This window comes from Macaca fascicularis, chromosome 4 (assembly GCF_037993035.2).
Source record: "Macaca fascicularis isolate 582-1 chromosome 4, T2T-MFA8v1.1".
Lineage (NCBI taxonomy): Eukaryota > Metazoa > Chordata > Mammalia > Primates > Cercopithecidae > Macaca > Macaca fascicularis.
Window position 1 is genome coordinate 25,249,629 of NC_088378.1, and position 18,055 is coordinate 25,267,683.

The window sequence follows — 18,055 nt, forward strand, 5'->3', positions numbered from 1 at the left end:
AAGAAAGAGCATATAATCTTGTGAGCCCCCAGAGTCATAAAATTGTGTTTTTTGTGCCTTTTAAGTCCAGAAAGTCCTTGATTTGAAGAAGCAGCTCCATAAACTTACTAAACAAGTCATCTGACCGTATTAAACTAAAATCTCTATACCCCACCTTTTTCCACACAGTTCCTCAACAAGAAATGATTAAGGGTTACAACATGAAGAAAATTCACAATCTTTGTCTTCTCCTCCATCACATCAGGTAAATCAATTTGACTTGTACAGTTCACTACTCAGCATAATCTCTCCTGCTAAAGGATGCAATGGTGGCAATGCACAGGTGGCAATGCACAGGTGGCAATGCACAAAGCATAACCTTTAAGTTATGCTTCCAATATTTCCAAAACCATTTTTCCTTCAATCACGCAGTCCCAACTTGACCAATATACATATTTATTCATGTTTTCACCCAAACTCCTCAAATCCCTTCTTGGTATATGGTTAGGATCTATTTTATAGTTATGTCCCTGTGGTATAGCTTATTAGGTGAAAAATGTTTGACTAAAAATACCAGGTGAGATCGACACTAAGGTCAGACAGGCTTCTTTTGGCCTGGTAGTCTCTGTGTACAAGTGCATGGCACATGCATAGGCTCTAGTCCAGCTAGTTTTCCTTGTCTTCTATTATGGCCAATCCAGCCACTGGCCCCATCTTTCTCTTAATTTTGCTGCAGCCAAATGACAAGGCTTCCTACAACCTGCTAGTAGAAAATGTAAGACCTCAAACCTCTTGACATTAAAGAAAAGCTTAATGTTTTAAAACTAACAATTCACAACCTTCACCTCCAGAGAATGTATAAAGGAAATGTTTTATTGTGACACGTAATCTCTAATTTAGTTAAATTTTAATGCAGATTAACTGGGAATAAGATGTTTTAACTAGAGCTTAAGTAGATTTTGTTCAACACGCTATTTTTTTAATTCCAACATACATTAATTTCCTCATCTCACCAAGAATTGTCTCAGATATAATGTAGCTACTCACTGCACATAATTCTATAAGATGTTATTTCGTGGACTAAATATTTAATATTAGGTTATTTAATTTTATTGTTTATTTTTCTTCTGAATCTTAAGAAAGCAGGAAAAATATGGCTAAGAAATAATTTATTGAAGCTATTATTAAACACCATTTCAAGACATAAATGCAAAACAAAACAACACACCTGATTGAATGACGAATCACTATCAGAGCAATTGTCTGTGCAGTAACTACGGCTTTTCTCCTTTTGGATTTTTTTCTGCCTCTCTTGATTTCGTGTCTCATCTTCTTCAAACTTGTTAATCATAGACTCAACCACAGCTATCATGATGTTCTTCAGGTAATGCATCATTTCTTTGTACCTTTAAATTCAAGGTAGTCTTAATAAGAGAAATGCAATCAGAAATTAAAACAGTCAACTAGTTAAATTATCTTTTTTTCTATAAAAAGGGAAGTCCCTTTAAGAACACAATGCTAAACAGAAAAATCAAACTCAATTTTTCCTAAAGAAGAGGTGGTAGAACAGAATTCACAAAACAGCAATAAAAATTAATAGGGAATTCAAAAAGTATGTTATTTCCTGGGTTTTTTCACGGTTACGTGGACCAAGGTAGTAAAATTAAAAGAACCTAAGGCAAGAGGTTTCAATGGCATGGATTCCAATTGCTAGCAAAAAAGTCAACTATTAATATTATACCACCAAAACCCAGGCTAACTTACACATAACCTTCATCCTCTTGTCTTATACCTATCTCTTTCTCCACCCCTCCCATCCTCTATTTTCTTTCCTTCTCTTCTCCCTTGTCCATACTTTATAGACACCCATAGACACAACTGAGAGCTCTTGTATATTCCCAAGACCTATGTAAGAGTTAAGCTATCAATGTGTCCTTTCAAACAGAGGTGGGAAACCCACTCTCAGGATGTTAGGAAAAAGATTCCTGAAATTATTAAGAGTGTGAATTGGATAATATTTAAAATCTCTTCTGGTTGGTCTAAAAAGCTTAAAAAGAACTGGTATCAAATTTTCTCCACTTTGTAAGTTCAAACTCTCAAGCATCCCTATGAATACGAAACTGAAATCCTCAAAAGCACTACTAATAGAATTTTAGAGCTAGAAAGAACCATAAATATAGTTGAGCTCTTTATTTTACAAATGAAGCATGTGTGACCTGAACCACTGAAATTTCTGTATTTAAAACAAAAAAGGCATAAAGATGTAAATAAAAATAGTGAATAAATTATAAAATTTGAAATTAGAAAACTTGGATGGGGATCCTGACTATTTTACCGGCCAGCTCTGTCATCATGAATAAGTTTCAATTTCCTCAACTATAAAATGCAACTAAAAATACAATCTAGCTAACCTATTTCATATGACTATAGCAAGAAATAAATATCTGTGTATGTATATACATATATACACATATATGTCTGAAATGATAATAAATACATGTATAGTGTGTGTGTATATATACATATATACATGTATTTATTGTCATTAAAATAATGAAAATACACTAGAAAACTATGCACAGAAATGTCCTTTTCTGTATAATTCTGGATAATGGGTCATTGTAACTCTATAAATCAAAAGAAGAAAAGGTACTTTATCTCTCACAAAAGAAATCAAATCTGCTGGGGAATTTGAATAGAAATCATAGACTGAGATTCTATATAAAAAGTATAAAATACATTTAAAATTTTTCTTGTTAAATAGATATAATTTCTACATAATTTAAACTATGTTAATATATTTAAATGTAATTTTTAATATGTATATCATATAGAACTATAAGTTTTGAAATACGCGTATTTAACATATTTCTTTAAGTACCAGAAATTATGAGAAAACACAAAAATACTGAAAGCAGATGGAAATAAATTAGGAACCGCTAGGGGGAGAAACATACAGAAGACAACTCAATAGAGGTAACAAAGAGTCCAGGGAATATCCCAGTTTGATATAAAGGGACATAAAGAGCAAAAAGAAGTCTGAGACACACACACTAATTTGCAAAGTATATTTAAGGATAACTGAGCCCGGAGATCCAGCTTCTGCCTCTACAGATTCTGGGCAGCAACAAACAGGGAAACAAAACAGTGCCCTGGCAGCAATCAATACACATCCATCAAAAGCTGTTCTCTCCTTCCACAGTGATGAATTCTAGCTGGGCACAGGACTAAACTACACTCCCCAGCCTCCTTTGCAGCTAGGGAAGGTCATGTGAACAACATGAAGTCCCTATCTCCTTAAAACTTATAATCTGGTGATTTAATAAAGAAGTATAAAAGTAAATCTTAATGATATACAGGATAAGGATAATGGTACTTAAAATCCATAGAAAATCTATAAGTTTTGCTTTGAAAATAAATGTTTCCAACAGACCTTTTAGAAAAGACCAGCATAAATTATGCTGTAAAAAAATACTAAAAAAATGGCCACAGGCAGTAGCTAATAATTCTAAAAAGTAAATTAAAAAATAGTGTCATATCATCAATATCAAGAGTTAAATGAACTAAAACTCAATAGCAGCCATTGCAGTTTTGAAAAGACTAAGAAAAAACAGATATAAAATAGAATATAAACACCATTGAGTAGATTCTTTCATGCTTTGCAAGTTTTAAAGACTACAGAAAGAAAAAGCTCTAAGAAATAGTGAATAAAAACCACATCAATTAACAATGAAATTCTACAGTACTTCCACTCATTATATGAGGAATATTGTATATTATATAGATCCTATAAATGAATTATTCTGTGTGCAAACATCTGTTTAAAAAATAAATCTCGAAATGTTTAATTACAAAAATACTTTATAACAACTGTAATGCTGTCTACAGATGTAGTGTTGCCACATTAGCCCTAAGTGATTTCTGAAGAATCACCAAAAAAAAAAAAACTGAAAAAACAAAAAAAAGCTGCACAATGTAAAATCTTTCATCCATGGTTCATAAAGTGGAAAATAAACATTTTTTTAAATGTTTTAAAACATTTAAAAGTCATTTAAAATCTTTATGAGGTAATTATTACTGTATTAATTTTAACACATGGATGAACTAAAACACAGGAAAATCAAATAGCTTAAATAGAGATAAAAAGTAATTTCCTAGCAGTACTATATACAATTCTGCTCTTACCATGAAAATACTTTCATTAGCTGACTAATAAAGTATTTTAGTATTCCTTCTAGAATTGTTTAATGATACCACTAGAAACAGACTTACTAGGAATTATAATATTATCCAAAGATAAAGGTGATTCTATTTTTTGTTTTCCCCAAATCAAGAAATAAGAAATCTTAGCCTCTATAACTTACGCTTGATATAGATTAGTGCATCAAACTTGCTAAATTTACTAAAATAGCTGTATGATGTCACTTTGTCAATTACTAACATATTAATTTAAATAATACAATCAGTTGTCCCAAAGAGGAAGAGCTCTTGTGCAAAATAATTTTTTTAAAGTTTAACTAATTAAAAGTAAATTAGATTTAATACTTTAAAATACAGTCAGTAATATAAGCTCAGGTATATATTCAAATGTCTCTGATACTGGAAATATGAACCACAGCAGGTTTTCAAATGACATCATGTAATTCAACATCTTTTCATTAAAATACTGATGAGCAAAAAAAAATTGACGATGGCATCCTGCCTAGGGCTGGTTCCCACCTTGTACTCTGAGATGCCAGGTAGGATAGGCTACTAGCAACTCTGAAGTGGAATAATTATTCCAGTTAAATAACTATCTTGCCCTTATTAATCTTTCTTAAATGCATGTATAGCTCACACTTATTTCAGTGTTTAATATTACAAGCATTTTCATCTTTATTTAGAAGTTTGGTGATGTTTCTTTGACCAGAAATAGGCTGTAGGAACTTAACTGTTGTTTACATCAATTAACCTAGACCCCAAAAAAAGTGAAGGAGCAAGTTATGCAAATATTTGGGAAAAGGGCATTCCAGGTAACAGGAGCAACATGAGTGCGAATACCTCGGGAAAGGACTTACTTGGTTTTTTGTGAAAGAGCAGGCAAGACCACAGCATGAGGGGGGAAATGGTAAGAAGTGGAGTAGGAGAGGGAGCAGAAGGCCCATGGTAGGCCTCATTGGGCTTGGCCACAAAAAGAATTCTGGGTTTTACTCAAAACGAGATGGGAAGCCTTTGGAGAGTCTGGGTGAAAGGGTGTCGTGATCTGACTCACTGTTTTAAAGAATCATTCTGGCTGCTACGAGAGAAATAGACTGTGAGTGACAGAGATCAAGGTGCTGTCAAGAAGTCTCATTGAAGAAAATGTTATTTGAAAATATTATTATGGCCATACTCACTCTTTAGATTCTTGAGTTCTTTTAGTGACCTGCTGTACAACTGTATCATAGCCGCATTCTTCACCCTGATTCTGATCAGATGTGCATTTTTCCATTTCTTCTTCAATCATAGAACCCAAAGTGTTGCCTATATGTTGTCTGAGGTATTTCACAAATTCATAGCTGAAACAAATATTTAGAAATTAAATACGGTAAATATCATAAGCATATTCAGAAAAAAAATCAACACAGAAAGGTAACATATTAAGATTTTGTACCTTAAACTAGGATTAAATTGGTCATTCATCACAAATCATCAAGCTAATCTACAAATTTTTGGCTACTTTTTTCTGAGACACTTGGCAAAAATCATCATTTAAAGATTACCACAGTAGGAAAAAGCAAATTTCAGAAGCAACCCAAACTTTCGCAGTTAGAAGTCTCTTCACATTTCTTTTTTATGTTCCTATCTTTAACATGTGACAGTGAAGAGTATGAAAAGCAGTTGTTAAGGATTTTCAGTTATTCAAGCTGATGAGGAAAATCATCTAGAATATAATAATCATGAAATAAGAAATTGGAAAAAGTTAACTTCCATCATCAGAAGAGTTTTGTGTACATTTTGAAAGTAGTAACTGATGTAACTTCCACCTAAACAGTTCTTATGTTACTAAGATTATCACTATTATTAAATTCAAGACACACTTTGCCATTGGTATTTAAAGCCCTCATAGATTCCAATTTATCCTACCAGATCTATGTCCCATTACTACCTCACACATGCCCAACTCTCCATGTGATGTTTATTCCCAATACCTTTGAAAACATTATTTTACCCACTTAAGAGTGTTTTACCACCACTCCTATAGATTATCTTCTACAGCCTAAAATGCTACCTTCTGATAAAAGCTTTCCTCGTTTCTCAACAACTGATATCCTTTCTCACCTAAGACCCAAAAGTACTCTGTCCTTCTCTATTAGCATGCAAAACATTTTCTTGGATGCAGTTATATGACCTGCTTTATCTCCTGCTTCATTCCTGACCACCTCTACACCCAGATTTCTACATTGTTTATAGACTTGACAACAGAACAAATCCACTTGTCTATCATCTGCAATATCTTGTACACAGTAGACACTTTATAAATACTTGTTAGATTGAAATATAGCATTGGGGAAAGGTTTATCTCTTCATTTTCTACATCAGCGGCTGTGAATTTGAATTTGCTTATTTTTTCTAAATATTTGTTTTAGTTGTTAATACTTTGTTCATTTAATGTCTATTAACAAACTTCTGATGACATTATACAATAATTACCCCCATATATGCCCTCTTATCCTTCCTGTAATTCCCCAATAAGAAAAAGAAAAGATGAATGAAAAGAAGAAAAAAAAGGAAGTGTACAGCAAAAAGCACTCTCCTCTTTCCGACTACCCACCACATTTTTGGCACTAACAGCATTATTTTTCAAGACTCCCAAACTTGACAACATGGAACACTCTTTAATGTCTGCATCTTCTGCACCCCTTGCCCATCCACTCAATCAGTCACCAACATGTGTTAGTGTTCCTGTACATCCCTGGCTTTCATCACTGCCTCCCTTTTTTCTCTATCAATCAGTACAAAGCCATATCACTTCAAACAGAGATTACTGCAGCAGCCTTCTTGTTTGACTTCTCACTTCCCTCTCTCTTCTCTCATATTTTCTTCCCTCTCATATTCATCCCAAACACTGTAGTCATATTAGCCTTCCAAAAGAACTTATTTTACTATTTCAGTCAGAGCTAGAGCCATTTTACTCATACCAGTACCTCATACCATGTCACGGACGCACATAATGCCTCAATAAATATTTGCTGAATTTAAAACAATTGGCTGCCTATTATCTTTCATGGTCAAATACTGCTTCCTTGGCCTGGACTTTAAATACCTAATCAATCAAATCTCTTTATAAGAGTATCTCTACTTAAACGAGGCTACATTCAAAATTCCCAACAAACCTCCAACTATGTTGATCTTCATATGAGAAAGTGATAAACTGGCCAGGCACAGTGACTCATGCCTATGATCCTAGCATTTTGGGAGGCCAAGGTGGGCAGATCATGAGGTCAGGGGATCGAAATCATCCTGGCCAAATGGTGAAATCCCATCTCTACTAAAAATACAAAAATAGCTGGGCGTGGTGGCACGTGCCTGTAGTTCCAGTTACTCAGGAGGCTGAGGCAGGAGAATCACTCGAACCCAGGGGGCAGAGGTTGCAGTGAGCCAAGATTGCACCACTGCACGCCAGCTTGGTGACAGAGTGAGACTCCATCTCAAAAAAAAAAGATAAACTAACTTGTAAGTGACTACCATGCTAAACTCTGTGCTAAGCACTTCATTAATATTATTTTATTTGCCATATGATAGGTAAACAGATGAAGACACATATTCAAAACATGAAAAAACCTTGTTAAATTCATAAGCTACTAATTAATTCACTTTACTCCAAAGCCCATGTGAATCCCATAATCCCAGAGTCCCAACAATGTAAAAATATCAGAAGTGTTATATTTTGTAGTTGCAAATTGAGTGAAAAGGGAAATAAATAAATGTAATATCTTTACCAATTTGTATATTATTTCAATTTCATTTTGCAAGAAAAATTAAATTTTATTCTCCCAAAATTATAACTAGCATATTAAATTTAAAAGTATAATTTACTTAAATATTTTAATTATTGATTGAATTTCCTTTAAAATGTTCAATATTTATATTCGATATTTAGATAGTAAATCCTATGCGTTAAGGGAATAAGTATTAAGAATAGCAGAAGAGGAAGATGAAGATATTTTGTAAATCCAATGTCTTATAACATTAGATTGAAATAGCAAATATTAATTTTCAGAAATGCAATCCAAGAAAAACAAAACCCAAAGCTTACTGAATCATATATCATAGAAAACAGCCTCTAATCATCATCTAAATAGTCTGCGCTTCTTTTGGTAATTCATCATTGACTTACGTTATCGGAAGATCTTCCCATATACATGGAAACTTCCTATCTATACTAAATATTTACTCATTATTTAATTTGTGTATGTCTAATTACAAACCAAATCTTTGCACATTCCATACAAAACAGTGAAATCACACCGGTAATAAAAAAAATTCAAAAATTAAGGTTTCAAGAGAATCCTTTAAACATGTCCTCAATTTTGTAATATCTGACAATGCCCATACTGCTTCTACACACAGCTGGCTCTGAGACAGAGCCATGCAGATGTGCATGATGAGGTAAGTCAAAAAAAAAAAGCTCTTTGGGTCAGGTGCAGTGGCTCACACCTGCAATCCCAGTACTTTGGGAGGCCAAGGCAGGTGGATCACCTGAGGTCAGGTGTTCAAGAGCAGCCTGGGCAACATGGTGAAACCCCGTCTCTACTAAAAATACAAAAAAATTAGCTGGGCATGGTGGCATGTGCCTATAATTCCAGCTACTTGGGAGGCTGAAGCAGGAGAATCGCTTGAGCCCAGGAGGTGGAGGTCGCAGTGAGCCAAGATTATGCCATTGCACTCCAGCCTGGGTGACAGAGCAAGACTCTGTCTCAAAAAAAAAAGCTCTTTGTTCTCCACCACAACCATGCGTCCACAACCAGGAACCCAATGAATCAAGAATCAGAACATCTGATATTTCAGTTGCATAAAAGTATCACTGCTTTCCAAAAAGAACAAAGCTGGAGGCATCATGCTACCTGACTTCAAACTATACCACAAGGCTAACCAAAACAGCATAGTGCTGGTACCAAAACAGATATATAGACCAATGGAACAGAACAGAGGCCTCAGAAATAATGCCACACATGTACAACCATCTGATCTTTGACAAACCTGACAAAAACAAGCAATGGGGAAAGGATTCCCTATTTAGTAAATGGTGTTAGGAAAACTGGCTAGCCACATGCAGAAAGCTGAAACTGGATCCCTTCCTTACGCCTTATACAAAAATTAACTCAAGAAGAAATAAAGACTTAAACATAAGACCTAAAACCATAAAAACCCTAGAAGAAAACCTAGGCAATACCATTCAGGACATAGGCATGGGCAAAGACTCCATGACTAAAACACCAAAAGCAATGGCAACAAAAGTCAAAATTGACAAACAGGATCTAATTAAACTAAAGAGCTTCTGCACAGCAAAAGAAACTATCACCAGAGTGAACAGGCAACCTACAGAATGGAAGAAAATTTTTGCAATCTATTCATCTGACTAAGGGCTAATATCCAGAATCTACAAAGAACTTAAACAAATTTACAAGAAAAAAACAAACAACCCCATCAAAAAGTGGATGAAGCATATGAACAGACACTTCTCAAAAGAAGACATTTACGCAGCCAAGAAACATATGAAAAAAAGCTCATCATCACTGGTCATTAGAGAAATGTAAATCAAAATCACAATGAGAAGTATAACTCTTGGGTATGATTTGTTATAAAGCCCAATCTGTAAGCAACACAAAGAATATATCTGTAATTGAGGCCGTAAGGAAAGTTAACACAAGCGCATTAACAAAATGTAGCCAATAAAGCTAAAAAAACACAATTCTAAAATAAAAGGCACATGAAAAAAATCCCTGTAGAGAAGGAAGGGATACAACTAGATAGGAGGAAAAAGTTCTGGTGTTCTATTCTTCAGTAGGATGACCATAGTAACAATAAAACATTATACAGTTTCAAATACCTAGAAGGAAGATACTGAATTGAAAGAAATGATAAATGTCTGAGATGATGAATATGCTAATTACCTTGATCTATATGGAAACATCACTGTGTACTCCATAAATACATTCAATTATTATTTGTCATTTTAAAAATGAAATTCACTTTTTTAAAAATCTCCACCATTTAGCAACAGCTTTAAATAGCAAATATCCTGGAAAATGTTTAAATCTACTCTGTGGAAATTTGAATAACCTCATGCTTTTTTCTAGTGACATAATTTTTACCTATGACCACAGTAATATCACCAGAAGACTCATTCAAAATGCTTCCAGGTTTTCATCCAAGTTCTAAATTAAATGAACCCAAGGACCCCAAGGTTAAATCTTGTCTTAAGAGGTTACTGCTCTTTTCAAAAGAAACTTCTAGGGAGAAAAAAAAAAAATCTCCAGGGTTGGCAATGCCCTTTATCACAAAAGGACTGCCAGGCTGCCCATAGCTAAGGGTATTCTACTGACTCTGGGACCACTGAGAAACTTTGAGAGCCTCCAATCCCAAATTAATGAACAGAGTCATTTCTTCAAGTGGGCCTTCTACTCTTTAGGTAAGAGTACTTCAAGACTTTAAATTCTAATCCGACAATTAATTTTATGTTATTTCTTTTACCATCGGAATTCATAGCAGTACCCCATAAAATACTAAATGAAGTTGCTGTTCTATAATGGTGCCCCAAGATAGAAAACATTGTTGCAACGATGGGAAAAACAGACACCAGGACTCCAAAAGATGGGAGACAGGGAGGGAGCAAGAGTTAAAAAAAACTACCTATCAAAATACTACGTTCACTATTCAGGCAACACGATCAATAGAAGCCCAAACCTCAGCATCACGCAATATACCCATGTAACAAACCTAGGCATGAATCCCCTGAATCTAAAAAAAGAAAATTATTATTGCAATGGAGCAGGGAAAAATACGGGTCTACAAAATTAAGTACTGTGTTTCCCATATTGTAATGCTGATAGTATTGGTGCTATGTACCAGCTCTTATGAAATCTATATCTAATCTCAAAGATTGATAGTACTACTGATTTTTTAATCAAATGTTCCCATTGCATCATTTTTTAAAAATAATTTGGAGATATAATATATTCTAGTTATTTTGTATAAAAGCCCTGGATGCCTCAAAAAGACTTTTAAAAGACCCTTATACTTATCCCAGGGAGTGCAGACTCAGATGCTACAGAGGGTAGTCTGGTAAAGGAAAGCAAGCCATGTGTGAGAGAGAATGGATAGAGGTTGTGGTGAAATGAAGACATGCCCCAACTAAAGGCAAAGCTTCTACATAGTTCCAGCAACTTGTCTTTAAGAAATATGAGCCTGGTGTTAACCTTTTAACGTTTTAAGAAAAGCCAGAAAACTGACTTTTAAGCATTATCTCTCAATTTTTAAATGGTGTTTTTCTTTTTTTTTTTTTTTTTAAAGTAGTCAAAGCAAACATGTCCACAGACCAAATATGGCCTGCAGGATGCTAATCTGGTCTTTCAATACCCTCTCTCCCCAAGAATTACAAAATTCTAACCACTGGTGAATGTCCTATATGTTTAAAATTTCTATTCAAGAAATACAAAAGCTCTCTGAAAAATCTGTATCATGCTTAACAACTTATTTTAAAATATTCTTACTAGGTCTAATTTAAATCAATTCTGCTACAATTTAGGTCCTATCTTTTCAGATCTTTAAGCAAGCTGTTAACATCTTCAGATTTCACATGTTCCAATTGTGCTTAAAATATCAAGATAATAATAGGAATAATATAGCTTTGACTGACATGGATTACAATAAATACAACTTCCACTTATTTCTATTTTAATTAAAGTCTACTAGTATTCATTATTCATTTAAAATTTTTCTAATAACTGGTTTTTCTAGTTTTTTAAAAGATATAGTCTGTACAATGAATAAACAAGTTTATAATTCTTATACATCTTTTAATAATCTATGAAGCAGGTTTGCTTCAGGTTTAAATTCTGAAGTTTACACTGACCAATTTTGCAACCTTACGCAAAACACTTGACCTAAGTTTCAATTGCCCACTACTTAATGGTGATGATAATCTGAATATTAAAATGTTTTTTATATAATAGTGTTTTCATATACTTTGACATTTTTCTCACCAAATATACTATGCATACATTTGACTAACCTTGTTATTTTGAAGTAATTTAATGAGAAAAAAATAAAAACTTGGTACCAATGACACTATTACCAAATGAATGCAAAATACTTTTTACAAAATATTTTTCAAAGAGGGACATTAAAACCTAAGAAGACAACTGTTTGTTAATAGGGAAAGACATGTGGAGTGGAGCTCACCACATTTCAGAAGCAGTTCAGTTAAAATACACAGCAATGTGTCTGATCATTCATCAGTAGTAACCAATGATTTGAAATTCTTCACATTTACATTGAAAAACTTTACCAAGTTGAGTAAAAGAACATTCACTTTTTCCATTCTCTTTTTGCCAGATTTCTTACCTATATTTCCCAAGAAAATGCAATAATTTTTTTCTGTGATAAACTTCTGACATGTTCATAATGTTTATATAAAAATATGGAGAGGTACAGAGGTTACTCTTACAACATAAGGACATTCAGAAATCTAATCGGTACAAGTTTGTTTCAAAAAAGTCATCCTTTTAGCTATTTAAAAAGGCAAGAGGCCGGGAGCAGTGGTTCATGCCTGTAATCCCAGCACTTTGGGAGGCCGAGGTGGGCGGATCACCTGAGGTCAGGAGTTCAAGACCAGCCTGGCCAACATGGTGAAACCCCGTCTCTACTAAAAATACAAAAAGTAGCCGGGCGTGGTGGCAAACGCCTGTAATCCCAGCTACTCGGGAGGCTGAGGCAAGAGAATCACTTGAACCCAAGAGGCGGAGGTTGCAGTGAGCTGAGATCTTGCCATTGCACTCCAGCCTGGGGTCAAGAGTGAGACTTCGTCTCAAAAAAATAAATAAAATAAATAAATAAAAAGGCAAGAAATATTCAATCACATATGGAAAAAATTATCATTAATTTTTTAAAAGTATTTTATTAGTGGTTATGAATTGTAATGTTGACATGAGGAATTCTTAAAATAGGCTATATTTCAGAATCATAGAATTTATTATATGACAATCTTATATCACATTAGCATATATAATCATACTTAATCACACTAGTGTATATAAGACCATATAATAGAAAGAATGAGTATTTTACATCTCCTACAACTTTTTAGGTCAAAAATAAGCTTTTGGCTCATAATAAACAGTTACAAGGAATGCATTCATTAATTATAGAAGCACACATAATTCTTGGTAATTTTCTCCATACAGGTAAATCTCCTTACAGAATGAATACTTTCTTACTTTATTTTATTTATTTTGTTTTATTTTGTGACAGGGTCTCGCTCTGTTACCTAGGCTCACAGCAGCCTTGACATTCTGGGCACAAGGGATCCTCCCACCTCAGCCTTCTGAGTGGCTGGGACTACAGGCACATGCCACTGCACCCAACTAATTTTCGTATTTTTTGTAGAGACAGGGTTTTGCCATGTTGCCCAAGCCGGTCTTGAACTCCTGGTGTTAAGTGATCTGCCCACCTCGACTTCTCAAAGTGCAGGGATTACAGGCGTAAGCCACTGAGCACAGCCCAGAGGAAATATTTTCTTGAAGTTACCACTTAAACATACTAGAGTTCTCTAATTAAAAAGTCACTGGTGAATTCTTCTGTAAAACAAAGAATGATACCCAGTTCAACAAATATTACTGTGGTCCCTCTGTATCAAAAACAGACCAAGTGAGAAGGCTATAAAGGTGAGTCTCTGCATTAGAGACTGTTAAAATCATTAGAATTGGTAAAAAAAAAAAAAAAAAAAAACACTCTATTTATCACTGAAATGCCAGTAACTACACTCTAATTCTGAGGTCTCAACTCTAACTGCATATTAGACTTACATAGAAAGCTTTGTTTTAAAACCACCAGGGCCCAGCCTCTACCACTTCCCTCTGCCAAAACCCCCAGGAAATTTTGATTCATCTATGGTAGGGACTAAGCATCAGTATTTTTCTAAACAGCCCCCAGATGGTTCCAGTGCAGCAAAGGTTGAAAAAGCAATGCTGCTTTATAGGGAGCCAGTCTGCATGTAAAAATTTACACAACACATACACACATAATGAAAACAACATACTCTTCTCTCTCTCCCCTCCCACCAGGCCTCAAATCCTTGCTGCCATTCTTAGAGAAAAGTGGGAGAGCTTAGATCTTTTAGAGGGTATACAGTTTACTGTAGAAAAAAAGAAGTTCCTGTGAAAAGCAGAGATAGTATTTTAGCTGTCCCATAAAACACATGCCTAGATATGGCTGTACTGCCTACGCTGTAGTTTCTCCCCAAATGACATTTTCCCTCACTTTATTATACCACCTGAAATTACATCAACTGTCTTAAAAACCAACTTCTTACAAAAATGTTAACAGCCCAGCAACAATTTCCCATAAGTCTTTTTTTTTTTTTTTTTGAAACGGAGTCCCTCTCCCTCTGTTGCCCAGGTTGGAGTGCAGTGGCACGATCTCGGCTCACTGCAACCTCCACCTCCTGGGGTCAAGCAATTCTCCTGCTTCAGTCTCCCAAGAAGCTGGGATTACCAGCGCCCACCACCACGCCCGGCTAATTTTTTTTTTTTTTTTTTTTTTTTAGTATTTTCAGTAGAGAAAGGGTTTCACCATGTTGGCCAGGCTGGTCTTGAACTCCTGACCTCAAGTGATTCACCTGCCTTGGCCTCTCAAAGTGCTGGGATTACAGGCGTGAGCCACCATGTCCAGCCTCCCCTATAAGTCTTTTAATTAGATTATTTTTCTTGCTAATTACAGGCCAACATCACTTGGATTTAGGGAATCAATGTTCTAATAGTGGATGTGGAAAAATGAAAAATTCTGAAATAAACACTTTGGAAAGGAAGACACAACTAAGTGACTCTAGAACATTAGTGCTGAAGGAGAGTTAGGTCACTGAAAGAAAGAGAAATGGAAATATGAGCACCTGAAATAACTGACCTTTAAGATCCCTTCCAACTCTGAGATTGGAAAATTCTATGGAGACACCAAAGTTAAGCAGCTCCTCTTTTCCTTTCTCACATAAAAGAATTCCCTCCTCCTAAGACACAGATCTCAGGCTAGTACAACTAAGACATTATACATTTTACCCTATTATTAAGATTAAAAATGACTTTTCGGATTCTAAGTCAAGTCTTACCTTTAAGACTATAAACTAGCTATAATTCGAGCCCCTCTGGACTGTTTTTTAGGAGGCCACAAGTAAATCTCTTTAGTAAATAGTAACTATTAACTGTGCATGTCATTTAAAAAGCATTTATTTAACCTACCTAATGAGCTGTTGAAGAGTAATACAGTATTACTAGAGTCATTAGACTTCTGAGAGGAACTACAATGACCCAATTTTAACTTGAAAAAATTTTTAAATTGATACAGATAGATAAAGCAATAATTATGGGCAAAAGTGTAGCTTTAAATGCTTCTATTAAAAAAGAAAAAAGAGCTGCATATTAATGAGCTAGTATTCAGTACCAGAAGGTTAAAGGTTTCCCACATAGAAAAAATAAAGAGCAGAAATTAATAAAACAAAAAATATGTGTCTATATAACAGAAAGGAGGAGAAAAAGTCAAAAGTTGGTCCATTGAAAAGGCTAAGAAAATAAACTTCTAGCATAACAGATGAAGAGCAAAAGTGGGAAGACACAAATAAAAACAAAAGGGAACATGACTACAGATACTGGAAATACTAAAAAGATAACAGGATATTCATGAAAACCTTTTTATAAATAAGTTTGAAAATCTAGATGAAATGGCCAAATTCCCAGAATATGATCCTAGCAAAAACCTACTCAGTAATTTACAGATAATTTAAACAACTCCATGTAAAATAAAAACCAGAAATGAAATCCCAAACATAATGCTTTATGTGGATGTGTTGAGGTAAATTATCATTATATGAGCTTACAAAACATTCATCACCCAACCTATATTTGAAAAAGTTCTAATTTTTCTGTACTCCACTGTTTAACAAATCTGTAGCTAACCAAAAAAAGCTAGTCTCTGGTAGCTCCAAAATAAATAACGTTATCATCTAATAACAGGTATTAGTAGTGAATTGAACGAGAAAATAAACAAGAAAATCATGGAAATACAAAAGAAAAAGAAACCGTATGTATAATCGGAAATACTAAAGAAATCAGAAACACCATATTAATGAAGATTCCTTTCACATTTTTTAAAACTCAAATTGAGAAAGTAGTGAAAACTGCAAATACTCCCCCTATAAAACTGCAAGTAAACACAAACTTGTACATAGAATTTTAAAGAACTCAAAAATGCCCTGATGCACATATATGATATTGACAGGAGTTCCAGATGAGTAGAACTTCAGGGTACCCAAGGGTAACCAAGAGTCAGTAACGGTAGTATAACTAGAAAAATTTCCAATGTCATCTCTGTCAGATCCAAATGAAATGCAAACACTGAGTTAAAAACACTAGTAATAATAATGAATGGAGGCACCTGGAGGCAGACTTGTAAATTCAGAGGCTTTACTGAAATTATATGAACCAAAAGAAAAACATAAGTCTCTAAAGATCTTCAAGATCTACCTCAAATGGCACCTCTCTCATTAAACCTCTTTTCCTTACTGCTCCCACACGCAGAGCACTCTGTCCCCGCTTCTCTGTCTCTTATATTTCTGACATGTATCACAGACATTTAGTTATGTGGCTTACCCCTCTAGAGAAACTTAAACTATTCCAGAGGAAACTAATGATCTCACTTCGGTATTCCCTTTGCAGTGCTCAGAGTGAATAATTCGTGTGGCCACTGAAAATATCAGCAAAGGAACAAAGATTGTTGGAACTCATTGCTTTTAAGTACTGTAGAGTGACAGGAATCCCCTGAAATCGTGGAAGTATTCTTTCAAAGAGGATGAATAATTTATATTAATATTACTGCGCTGCCCGGGTGAGGCACGGGGTAATGGATTATTAGGATATAGTGGTTGTGGCAGAGGCGGCGGCCGTGCGCGCTGACTCAGGCCTGTAGTCCCAGCACTTTGGGAGGCCGAGACGGGCGGATCACTTGAGATCGGAAGTTCGAGACCAGCCTGGCCCACGTGGTGAAACCCCGTCTCTACCAAAAATACGAAAACTAGCCAGGCGCGGTGGCGGGCACCTGCAGTCCCAGCTACTCGGGAGGCACTCCAGCCTGGGCGACAGAGAGAGATTCCCCCTCAAAAAATATAGACAGAGAGAGGAGGAAGAAGCTTTAGGAAATAAGAATAAATGTTAAATAAATTCGACGTTTTGGCAAATAAGAGAAAAAGTAACCCTCCAAGTTGGGCACGATTTTAAAAACAATAAATAAAAATTAACATTGTTGACCTTTCTCTGGACCTTCTCTGGATCAATGGTTTGTAGGCTTAAGATATCAAAAGCAATTTTACTTGTGAAAATTTTCATCAGTTTCCTCCAGATGTAAAAGAATCTCTTCGGCACACTCCAGGGAAGGGGCACCCGTGATTTTCTCCTTCACGCTCTGGAACAACTGCCTCAGCATCGCCTGCAACATTGCCTGGTCCTCGCTGGAGAAACTGGCCATCCTGTTGGAATCAAACGCCCACTCTCATTACTCCAGGTCCGAGCAAAAGCCGTGCACTGCGCACGCGCACCCCTACCCAGCCCCGGCTACGTGCGGCGTCGTTCCCAGGGAGACCGCGGCTAGCGCCTGGGGGTGGGCCCTCAGCTGCCAGCGCGTCATTTCGGAAAACAAGTCACCTTACTTTGGGGAAGCAGGGATCCGCGAGGTCTCGTCTCTGGTACTCGTAGTTGCTAGCCTTCAGTACCAGCAGACCTCAGACTTTCCCGGCTAACAAAAGAGACATCAGGAATGATCTGATGGGAGGAACCGACGACGGAACGTCAGC

At 35.5% G+C, this 18,055-nt stretch overlaps 1 protein-coding gene across 11 annotated transcripts in view; it reads right to left on the reverse strand.

The window, feature by feature from the left end:
• Positions 1 to 18,055, reverse strand: part of TBC1D32 (TBC1 domain family member 32) — a 226,664-nt gene extending 208,609 nt beyond the window's left edge. For 5 of the 11 annotated variants that reach the window (XR_012433384.1, XM_074036958.1, XM_074036957.1 and 2 more), the window contains exons 1-3: positions 17,576 to 17,780; positions 5,355 to 5,516; positions 1,208 to 1,385 (exon numbers count right to left, since the gene is read on the reverse strand). Coding sequence is in view for 8 of the 11 variants with exons in the window: in XM_074036958.1 (XP_073893059.1) it covers positions 1,208 to 1,385; positions 5,355 to 5,516; positions 17,576 to 17,730 (495 nt within the window). In the remaining 3 variants the exon portion in view is untranslated. Of the gene's footprint in view, positions 1 to 1,207; positions 1,386 to 5,354; positions 5,517 to 17,513; positions 17,781 to 17,906 lie in introns of those variants that run through there. The other 6 variants (XM_065543266.1, XM_074036960.1, XM_005551691.4 and 3 more) reach the window with 3 other exon arrangements.